This window comes from Macaca mulatta, chromosome 11, assembly GCF_049350105.2.
Source record: "Macaca mulatta isolate MMU2019108-1 chromosome 11, T2T-MMU8v2.0, whole genome shotgun sequence".
In the NCBI taxonomy this organism is placed as follows: domain Eukaryota; kingdom Metazoa; phylum Chordata; class Mammalia; order Primates; family Cercopithecidae; genus Macaca; species Macaca mulatta.
In genome coordinates, this window is record NC_133416.1 from 113,361,186 (window position 1) to 113,373,048 (window position 11,863).

An 11,863-nucleotide genomic window follows, 5' to 3' on the forward strand; every position below is an offset into this window, starting at 1 on the left:
GACACGCCTGAGTCACGGGGTGCTAGGGAAAGAGTGAGGAGTCTGTCTCGGGGCTTCCCAATGAGCCCCCTCTCTGTCAAGAGAGCCCTAGGGCGCACAGATCCCCGCCTCCCACGCCATCGGTCCCCAGCCCGTCCAGCCAGCTTCCCCCGCACCCTCCAGGATTGACCCACTCACCACTCGGCCCGAAAACCTCTCGGTGGCCCTCTTGACTTTGCCGTAGGTGCCTTTGCCCAGGGTCTCCTGCAGCTCGTAGCGGTGCTTCAAGTTGTGCTTGTGGTGATGCCGCTTCACCCCGTGAGGCTTCCTGGGCTCCGGGGCGGCCGCCGCCGCGGGGGCAGCAGTTGCCCCCGCCACCGCCTCTCGAGGAGAGCCCGGCGCCCCCAGCCCCAAGTCGGGGCGGTCCCCCGCCACGGGCGCGGCGGCCCCTTCCATGTCCAAGCGCGGGGCGAGCCGGGCTGCAGAGGGCAACACCGGGCACAGCGCTGGGTTGTCGTGGTCCCCACTAAGGGAAGCCGCGGTACGCTCAAGGTCGCCCCCGCAGCATCAGGGAGGCGGCCCGATCCCGCTCGGGCTGCGGCTCGGTCACTGGCGGCGGCGGGGACTGCACATCTGGCGCCCGCGGCGCGCACGGTCCGCGCACCGCCCCCCGGCCGCGGCGAACTGTGGAGCTTCGGGCGAGGTGGCGGCGGTGGCAGGGGAGGCGGTGGTGTTTGCAGGAAGGAGGGGAGAGGGTGGCTCGGAGCGCAGGAGGGGGAGTGTTATGTGGGGCGCCGCGCCCCCCAACCCCTCCCCTGGAGGACGCGCAGACGGGGCGGGGGCGGGGGCAGGGACGGCGCTCGCGCTGCCCCGGGGGAGGAGGAGCGAGGGGCGGTGCAGCTAGGGCTTCCCCCACCTCCCTGCAGCCACCCCGGGCCGGGGCCGCCGTGAGCTGGGAGGGGGATGGGAGCGTGTCGCGACTCGCTCTTTGTGCGGCGCGGCGTAGGCCACGGCGGCGGCGGCGGCGGCCAGGGGCGCTTGGTCCTCGCTGGGCCGGAGGGGACCGGGAAATTCCAAGCTGGGCGCCCCCTCCCCGGGCGCTCTAGGGCTCGCCAGTCGCAGCTATCGCGGGCCCTCCGCCGCCTCGGGGCTCCGGCTCCGGCCGCTCGGCCTGGATTCCTGCTCGCGCCGGGACGGCGGTTGCGGCTGACCGAGCCCCGGGGCCAGGGAAGCTAGAGCGCCGCGAGCCGGGGGCCGCCGGGACCTGCTCGCCATCCGGCCGGGGGCGCCGCGGGCCCAGGCGCCCCTTCATTTTCTTGTAGGTGTCGCCGCGGCCTGGCGGCCGGAGCTGGGGGAGGGGGCAGGGAGGCCTGGTGTTGGGTTACAGGCGGTGACTCACGGACCTTGCCCGCCGAGGCTGGCACCCCGCGGGGCAGAGCTGCGCCCGCCTGGGGCACCTCCGAGTCCAGGAGAATCCCAAGAGCGGCGCTTTGGCCCCGGACCCCGCGCCCTCTCGGAAGAAAGGAGAGTCGGGGACGAGGGAGGCCGGGAGGCTGAACCCCGGGCCCGCCGTCGAACCGCCGGCCCTCGGACACTATCTGGACCCCGGCAGGGACAGCAGCCTGGAAGGGGAGGAAGGCCGGGGACGTGGAAGAGATGAGGTTCTAAAGGCGCTGAGATGGAGCTGGCTCCCCAGAGGCGCCCACACTGCCAGCGAAGGCCGCCATCGGAGGTGGGCAAACCAGGGACCTGGGGTGGACCAGGAACCCCGGCCTGCTGAGCAACCCCTTTGCTGAGCAGGAGGCGACTTGAAGGCCTCTTGCCTCCTTAGGCCTTGGAAGATTTCCTTTCACTGTAAGGGCCAGCCTGATCCTGGCGATGGTGACAGGAACGGTACCCCGCACGGTAAGGGTCAGGCAGGAAGGGCCTCCCACCGCGGTGTGACTGCCCCCCTTCTAAGAAGAGACCATGAAAAATAAGGAAGAAAGCTAGAGAAAAAGGTCTTGGGGAATTTTTTTTTTTTTTTAAACAAATGGTGCAATATACCAGACTGGGGTGGGAAGAGTGAAGGCTGAAGAATATCTGGTGTTCTGCAAATCGCATGGCGATTCTTTTCCACCAGTGGACCTCACTGGAGCCTCCTCTGCAGCTCTCAGGTCCAGCCCTTCCTCTGCATTCCCGCCGCCTTCATTCCTGTCTGCCCCTCCTCACCTTACCCCGGACTCCTGCAACAGCCCGCCCTCCCCGGGAGCCTCCTCACTGCTGCCAGAGTAATGGCCTGAAACACTGCCCTCATCCTCCACACATGTGTCTCTGCTGTACTCTGACGCGTGATATTCTTACCTGTCCAAACTTTTCTTCTACTGAAGTTTGACACAAACTCCCCTGCCCCTTCTTCCCTTTCCCAGGATCAATCACAGAACACAAACACAAAGGTGCATCATGCCTATTCAGTTCCTATTCTGTCCACCATCATGCCTATTCAATTCCTATTCTGTCCACCATCATGCCTATTCAATTCCTATTCTGTCCACCATCATGCCTGTTCAATTCCTTTTCTGCAGGGCCTCCCTGCCCCCCATCCTGAAACTGTTCTGCTTTCTATACAAAGTTTGTGGATGTTGTCCCTATAGATCCTACAGTCAGGGTGAGTGGCATGTGTTGAGTCCTGTTTTCACAGAGGATTGGCTGTGTGACCTTGGTCAAATGACTTAACCTCTCAGAGCTTGGGTTTCCTCTTAAGATACGGATTAGCAGATCTATTGTAGAGAGAAACACATTGTGTCTGCAGTAGTATTTTAAAATGTTTTCTACTTTTTCCTCTCCCCTGGGATGTGGTAGAAATCCACTACCCCATTCTCTTGAAGTTAGATGTGACCATAGGACTTGCTTAGGCCAATGGAATGAGAGCAGAAGTGATTGTGTTGCTTTCACATGGAAACTTTAGGAGCCAGTGACCAAATCCCCATGTCTTCTTTTTCCTGTCTTGACAATCATGGTGGTACAAAGTTGGAGCCTCCCTAAGCCAGCTGAGTCTCTGTGTAAAGATGGCAGAAAATCCCAGCCAATCTGCTTTGGAAAAGTAGCGTCAGCAAATATTAAACTTTATTTATGTTAAGCCAGTGGGATTTGTTAAAGCAGCATAACCTGGCTTATTCTGGCTGATAGTGTTACTCCCAGATATGTGGGACTTCATCAGTATCTATTGAATCAACAGCATCTGCTCTACCATAGGCTGGTACTGTTTTATGACAGTGAACCCTCCTCTGTAAAGTAGCTGTTTACAATCCCTATTTTCTTTTTTTTTTTTTTTTTTTTTTTTTGAGACGGAGTCTCACGCTGTTGCCCAGGCTGGAGTGCAGTGGCGCGATCTCGGCTCACTGCAAGCTCCGCCTCCCGGGTTCCCGCCATTCTCCTGCCTCAGCCTCCTGAGTAGCTGGGACTACAGGCGCCCGCCACCGCGCCCGGTTAATTTTTTGTATTTTTAGTAGAGACGGGGTTTCACTGTGGTCTCGATCTCCTGACCTTGTGATCCGCCCGCCTCGGCCTCCCAAAGTGCTGGGATTACAGGCTTGAGCCACCGCGCCCGGCCACAATCCCTATTTTCAATTGAAGAAACCGTATCAGAATGGTTAAGTAATTTCCCAGAGGTTACACAGTTTGTAAATGGCAGCACCAGGATTTAAACCCTACCTGTCCAGTTCCAAAGCTCCCCCTCTTCTCCTTCCATATATGCCATGCTCCATCTCCTTAAATGGGAAGGATGAAAAACACCCGGTACAATGCGTAGCACACAGTCATGCCCAGGCACTGGGAGTTCCTCTCCAGACTGAATTCCTACCACATTTATAATTGGAACCACACTTCAGCACAATGCTATCAGGCACTGTGTGTGAATGTTTTCACATCGCTAAAGGATTTTCTCCAACAAGAGCCCAGGCTCCTTGATGAAGAGCTTGAGATCTAGAGGTAGAGTGACTGGGTTCAAATCCCTGTTCCACCACTTATGATCATCTTGGATAATTGCTTTCCCCCTCTATGCCTCAGTTCTCTAATCTGCAAAGTGGTGATGGTAACAATGTATGTGGTATTAGCAGTTATACCAGTAATACATCCCACAGGGTTGGTATGAAGATTAAGGGCTAGAATATATACACTCAATAAATCGTGGATATTAATATGATGCTTTTCATCTTCCATGGATCCTACTAGAATTTGTCTTTTTTTTTTTTTTTTTTAGATGGAATTTCACTCTTGTCACGCAGGCTGGAGTGCATGGCACGATCTTGGTTCCCTGCAACCTCCGCCTCCCTGGTTGAAGCGATTCCCCTGCCTCAGCCTCCCAAGTAGCTGGAATTACAGGCATGTGCCACCACGCCCAGCTAATTTTTTTGTATTTTTAGTAGAGACGAGGTTTCACCATGTCGGTCAGGCTGGTCTCAAACTCCTGACCACAGGTGACCCACCCGCCTAGGCCTCCCAAAGTGCTGAGATTACAGGCATGAGCTACCGTGCCTGGCCTGGGACAATTTTAAGCAGTTTAATCATACTGCTTGGTTAGACTCTGATTTCTGGTTTTGTTCTGGATACAGGACAGATGTAGTAACGGTGGCATTTGAAAGTGTGACATCCACATTCTCCTACATCTTTTATTTACATAAAGCTCATTACTGGGCCTTCACTGCACTTTCTATTTTCAAAGCAATTTAAAAGAAAGAAGGTATGTTCGCTTTCTCAAGAAATCATTCAGGAATCCTGTCATTCAGGCAGCATAGATGAGTTTGGAGGAGCATTGTGTTGAGAGAAATAAGCCAGGCCCAGCAAGACAAATACCACATGTTCTCACTCATATGTGGAAGCTGAAAAAGTTAATCTCGTTGAAATAGAGAGTAGAACTGTGGTTACTACAGGTTGGGGGAGGGGATGGGGATAGCCAGAGGTTGGTTAACAAGTACAAAATTACAGCTAGGTAAGACAAATAAGTGCTCATGTTTGATAGCACTGCAGGGTGACTATAATTAATAATTGGGAGGATGGAAGGATACAATAAATTAATAATTTATATTGTATATTTAAAAACATACAGTAGAATATTGTATAAATTAATAATTTATTATATATATTCAGATAGATAGAAGAGCAGATTTTGAATGTTCCCAACACAACAAAATGAAATATGTTTGCTATGCGAATAACACTGATTTGATCATTACATGTCGTATGCATGTATCAAAATATCACACTGTGCCCTGTAAATATGTACCATGATGTGTCAATTAAAAATAAAAAGAAAAAAAGAAACATTTGTTCAGAAAACATCGTAATAGCAGTCATTGTTTATTTGCTACCTCCTGCCTGCTAGGACCCCTACATATACATATCGCTCTGCTAATCATCTGCAAGGTGGCTGTTACATTGCCCATTTCACTACTGGGAAATCGGAGTCTCAAAGAGGCTAATTTGCCTGTGATCAAATAGTAACTGCATTTGGGATTTAGAGCTTCTGACTCTAAGGCTTTGCTCCAAGCTCTATCCCGAGCTCATGTCAATTAATGCCTGTGCTTTGGTTGATAACTGTTCTTCCACTTTGCTAGATGAAGTTTTGAAAAGTTACCTAAGACTGTGACGTTTCTAACTTAAAATATGTGGTCTGGTGGACAATTTACATTAAATAGCAAGCTCAATAAGCGCTTAGTCTTCACTGTAGAGGAAGGAAGATAATTGCAACCAAAAATTCATGCTTCTTCATCCATAGAGCTGACAGACGGCTGCTCAGCCAGGGACACGTTGCCCAGTCTCCATACATCCAAGTGCGGCCGTGAGACAAGGTCTCTCTAATGGAACAGAAGCAAAAGTGATGTTTTTTTCTTCCAATCCAGGGTGTTTAAAAAGTGGGTGTGCCTTCTCCACATTGCCTAGCTGGAAGCAGAGGACTTGGAGGCCCTAAGTGAATGGTGAAGCCACAAGATAAAAGAAACCTGGGCCCCTACTTCACCTTGAGAAATAAAGTCACTGTCTGACCAGGACATTGGACTGCTGCATCAGTGAATAATAAACTTAACTGATTGTGTTAAGCCCCTGCAATTTGATGGTTTATATGTCATGACAGCTAGTACTACCCTAACTAATATACAGTTTACACCAAATCTGTATTTACACAGAAAAAGCAAAATGTAAGATTATAACAAGTACCTGAATAGTTGGAACCCAAAATGCCTTTTTTATTTTCTCTCTATCTGTTTATTCAAGGAGATAGCAGATTATTTGGGGTCTTGAGTTTTTCCTTTATTTTTCCTGCATTGTTTGTGTCAGAGATTAAAAAAGAGGAGTATTCAAAGTCATAAAACAGGAAGAAACAAATTTATTCATTCTACAGTATTTTCCCGTACATGCCAGGCACCTGGGTCTGAGAATGTGCTGGGACAAGACAGGTCTGATCTCATCTTCATGTGGCTTGCAGTCTACGAGTATTAAGTACAGTTGATAGCATTCAACTGACTTCCAGCCATCAGACTTCTTGGGAGAAGTCAGGCTACTTGAATGTGGACTAGATAACTACAATAAAACTAAAGCTTACAAATCCAACAGAAAGCTATGTTTCTTCCCCCTGCCAAATGGCTAGAAAAACAATAAGAATGATGACTAAGGGCAGAGACTCCAGAATCAGAAAAACCGGAGTACAAATGCTGACTCTCCCACTTTCTAGCTGTGTTATCTTGGTCAACTTCCTCTTTGTTTCTCAGTTTTCTCAGCTTTAAGATGGGGGCATTAGTAATACCTGTCTCAAAAGGGTTTTGTTGTTGTTGTTGTTAAGGATTGGATGAGTTAATTTAAAAAAAATTAAAGAAAGCACAAGATCAGCAAGATACAAGTAGCCGCACCCAATAAATGTAGGCTGTTTTGTTTGTTTGTTTTGTTTTGTTTTGTTTTTTTGCAACTTGCCCACTGATATTCCATTCTGTGTGTAAAAGGATATAAGAGAAGGCCTTTCCATGGGGGTTGACGAGTGATATCAGGAAACAGAAGTATAAATAGAATCAGTGGATATTTACAAGGGTCAACAGAAATAGCCCAGAAGGAGTTTTAGTTTTAATTTATCTCATGCATTTGATGGTTGAGAGGGCCCGTTGAGCCTGTTGGGAAGAGTGTCAGTTTGGGGAGCCACCTCAGTGGGTAACCAATGGAGCAGGAGATGACCGATGACACTCTCTCACACTGACATTCTTGATTCCTTTTGGAGATGTCAGGCTTACGTTCCTTGCACATTCCTTCTTCCCTTCCTCCTGCACTTGTGAATAGGATGGAGCACGTGGACAGCTGGCAGAAGTCCCATTTGCCTTGTTTTCTCTGTTCTAAACCCTGTACTGAAAAATAAGATAGCTTCTTCCTGGGGAATAAAACAGCAGGGATTTGCTGGAAGTTTCTGTTATCAAAAAAAGAAACTGAACGGTGATAAATCCCCATCAACAGAGAAGGCACTGGCAGGACTCCAGAGCAGAAACAACACCCTGCCACCCTGGAAAGAGTGGCTGCCAGAAAGTCGCGAGAGTAAAAATGTCAGGAACGTGCAGGAACGTGCTGGGGTCAGGTGGCAGAAAAACTCTAATTGGCTACAATGGAAGAGGCTTAGGGTTTCACTGAGGTTAAATAGGGTTCTGGGCAGGTTGGGGTCCTTTCTCTTGCTGAATAATGCACACATTCCTTTCCCTTCGTGATTCTCAGGGTTTCATGTCTCTTGGCCTTCGCACACACTATACCCAATTCCTGGGACACCTCATTTCCTGGCCTCCAGATGACAAACTTCTACCATCTCAGAGACCTGACTGAGGACGTCACCTCTCCCCTGATCCTGGGCTGGGCAGAACTGAAGGCTCAGTTCTGTGTCCCCAGAGCACTCGGTTCCTGGGTCTATTATAGCACTTACCACATGGTATTACAATTACTCAATTGTGTGCCCAGCTCCCTGCAGTTGCCTGGAAGCTCTGGAATGGCAAGGTCTAGAACGGCGCTATCCAATACAAATATAATGCAAGCCACATAAATAATTTTAGCTTTTCTGGCAGCCATGTTAAAAACCAGTCAAAAGCAAGAGAAATTAACTTTAATAATATTTGGAATAGTAATAATAAATATATTACTATATTACTATAAAATAAATAGCAATAATAAAATATTTGGAATAGTATCATTTCAATATGTAATTAATATAAACAACTCACTGATAAAATATTTTACCTTTTTCTGCACTCAATCTTCAAAATTCATTATGCATTTCATACTTAGAGTAATTCTCAATTCAGAGATAAATTTTCAATGATTAAACTGAAATGCAACTCTAGCAAAACAATAGTTGTATTCCATAAAACTTTCATTTGAAAATTTAAATTGAAAAAATCTGAAGCAGTGTAAAATATATTTACAGTTGATTATATAAAATTATATAAAATTATATATAATGTTTTTTATCTTTATTTTATACATATATGTTTATTTTATATATATTTTATATATCCAATAGTATAGATCTAGATCTTACTCTTCTAACAGAAGCATAGATCTGGCTTGTAGTGGGTGCCTTAGAAATGTTGAACAGATTTATGGATGGATGGGTGGGTGGGTAGATGGATGGATGGATGGATGGATGAATTGATTTGATACCTTTACTTTCTCCCTAGTTTGCCATTCAATTTCCTATTCGGGAAATGCATAACCCAGAAAAGAAAGTGAGAATGAACTTAAGAAAAAAAGTGAATTCACAGAAATCTTCCTTGGACTCCAATTTGCCTGTTTGCCACATTGGACAAAGTTCATACAAACCAAAATTCTACTTTCCGATCCACACAGTTCAGCAACCCAGTACCTTTGACTCTGCTCAGATGTCACCCTCTCCATGGGGCCTTTCCTGACCATCCTGTCTACCTTTGCAGGCCACCTTCTCCACCTCCCATTCCGCTACTGGCACTGCTTTCCTTCCCTGGATGCTTTATTCTTCACCATTGCATTTACCACCATGTAATACATTATAACATTTCCTTATTTGTTGTGTTTGTCCCCACATAGCAGGAGTTTTCATTGGTATTATTCACACATGAATCCCTAGTACCTGCTATCTAGTAGGTGCTCAATCATTATGTAATGAATGAATGGGTGGATGAATGGTTTGAGTTCTAGCAGCTCTTCCACCATTCAGCTCTGTGACCCCAGGAAGTAACTGAACCTCAATCCCTCCATACGTAAAATAGGTAGAGTCATAATACTTAGTTCGTAGGATTGACAGGATACAATCCTACAGAGTTAATGCTTACCTTGTAGAACTAAAGAAAATGTCTACGAAGTGTTTAACATAGTACTACATAGGCATGTGGTAAACACAGACAAAATAGTAGCTGCTATTATTGTTGTTTAAATAATATTATTATTAGATTTATTCTATCAGGTCTATAGCAAGCATGTAAAACAATTACCATTTCTCAAGTAATTATGTCTTAAACAAACAAATAAAAAAACTAGGTCAGGAAAAAATAGCCATGGGACCAATATTTCCTATATAACTGCCTACATTTATCTGTGCTGTGTTTCTGTGTATTCTTTTAAGTCTGGGAAACAGGTCTATCAGACCCACCCTGCCAAGACCCAGGGTGGCTCAGTGTCAGGCCCTACGTCCGTTCTGTTTACTGTCACCAGGGACTAAGGTTCTAAAAGCAGGCACGAGAGGGAAGGCATTCCAGGCGGGTCACCAGCCCGCCCGTGACGACAGAAGCTCCCGGCCTACCTGCTCTGGGACACTCACACAAGCCTTAGATGGCCTGGGGCCTGGCAGCTTGCCCAGTGGAGCCAGCCTGCCCAGCAGCTGGCTAACTGGCAAGTGATGCATTAGCTGCCTTCCTGGCAGACAAGCCACGTGCCCTAGATTCCTCTCAAGGGCCTGCTTCTCCTGCTCCTCCCAGTCTCATCCTTTGAAACCCTTAATTTAATAGGCACATTTCCAGTCTGCCAACCCCTTCATGATGGTCTTAATTCACCTGTTCACTCATTCATTCAACAGATGTTAATTGAGCATCTATGATGGTGCAGTCATTCTGCAGACAAAGAGTAATACATTTATTACTAGTCCTCTGCCCTCAAGGAGTTTCTAATACCTCCCATCAGCATGATGCTTTACAGTTTACAAAACACTTTCCCACAAGTGGTCTTTTTTAATTCTCAAAATGATACTTTACTTAGGATTAGATATTTTTATTTCCCCCATTTTTCATGGGATATGCTAAGAGATCGAGAGACTACCCTGCGGTCTCACAACTTACAAACTCAGGTAATTTGGCTACACAGTAGCTAATATCTAAGCAACAAAAACTTCTCCAAGAAAGGGGGAAGAAATCACATCTCACCAACAGTTGTTATATAAAAGTCACAAAAAGCTCCTTGAGAGATAAAGTCTATTTGATTGTATATCTAATGGCTCCAAAAAGAAATTGCATGTTTTGCATGGTGAGGCGGGAGACTGATTTCCTCTATGACAGAACCAGGGACAACTGGGAAACTTCCAAGAATTTGGATTGAGCACCTCGCCAGATCTAGGATCTATCTGTCCCTGGCCTCTCCCATACAGATGCCCGACTTGGGACTCTTGAAACATCTGAACTCAAAACCCTGACTGCCCAAATGAACTGGATGTGGACAGATGCTGGAAACATGCACACAGGTAAGAAAAACACCTCTTTTCCCCAGAAGCACCATTTCCAGCATCCCCATCTTTAAACCTGAAGTTCTCCAGGGGAAGCATCAGGTACCTTTATAAGGGAAAACATCTTCCCACAGCTCCACCAAGTGGCTGGGTCTGCCCACTGAAAACTTCTCCAAGAAATGGAGAAGAAATCTAGTTCACTCGCTTCAGTGCAAGCCAAGGTACAAAATAACGACTAGGGCCAAGAAAGAGAAGTTGGCCAAATGAAAATGGGGTGGAGAAATTCTGAAGAGACGGAAACCAGGAGGCATGGATGTCCTCAGGGCAGGGAGAAGGAAGGCGGTTGAAGCTCTTTAGCAAAAGGTAATTTGGCAAAAATGTATAGACTCAGAGCTAGAAGTAGCCAACACTTCCCTCCTAATAGATAAGAGAACTGAAACCCAGAGACGTTCATGCTCTCATCATCTGGTAGAAGGGCAATGGTGGATCCTGTGCAAAACACGTTACTGTTGTGATCTTATTTAATCCACGTGAGTCTAAGGCGGAGGTATTACTACTTCCCAATGTTACAGACGAAGATAGGCCAAGGGCCAGCATGCTATGGCCCCCTGCCTGTTTTTATGCCATACGTAATCTAAGAATGGTTTTCACACTTTTGAGTTGCTTTTGAAAATCAAATAAGAATAATATTTCATGATTCATGAAAATTATATGAAATTCAGATTTCAGGGCCATAAATGGAGATTTATTTGAACACAGTAACGTCCATTTCTTTATGTACATCTATGGCTGCTTTTGAACTAGAAGGGCAGAATTGAGTAGTTTCAACAGAGATCATATGGCCATCAAAGCCTAAAATATTTACTATCTGGCTGTCTACAGAAAAAGATACCAGCTCCTAGAATAAAGGCTCAAAGAAGTCAAGGAACCCAAGAAGAAGTGATACAATGGAAAGAGATCAGAAGAATGGGAAGGAGTTAGAAGGCCAGGCCTGTCACTGACTGACCTGTAAGACCAGGGATAACAATCACATGTCCTCCTGGGTTTGTTGGATGGATGGATTAAAAAGTTTAAACATGCAAATACTCTGTCAGCTGCAAAGGGCTCTACATGTTGTGTCTATTGTTATTTATCAGACTGGAGCCAGCTTATAGTCTCAATTTCCCAACATTTCCCATCACATCACACAACCTCTCCTGG

At 46.8% G+C, this 11,863-nt stretch overlaps 1 protein-coding gene and 1 long non-coding RNA gene across 2 annotated transcripts in view; one reads left to right on the forward strand and one right to left on the reverse strand.

The window, feature by feature from the left end:
* Nucleotides 1-715, reverse strand: part of NUAK1 (NUAK family kinase 1) — a 76,418-nt gene extending 75,703 nt beyond the window's left edge. The window contains exon 1 of the mRNA XM_001098986.4: nucleotides 178-715. Within this exon, the coding sequence (XP_001098986.2) occupies nucleotides 178-435 (258 nt within the window). The 5' untranslated portion in view covers nucleotides 436-715. The remainder of the gene's footprint in view (nucleotides 1-177) is intronic.
* A 563-nt stretch (nucleotides 716-1,278) lies between these two features.
* LOC114670941 (uncharacterized) lies at nucleotides 1,279-6,888 on the forward strand. The gene is made up of 2 exons (XR_013401303.1): nucleotides 1,279-1,884; nucleotides 5,859-6,888. It is a non-coding gene; the product is annotated as an uncharacterized LOC114670941 (long non-coding RNA).
* Nucleotides 6,889-11,863: the final 4,975 nt, after the last annotated feature.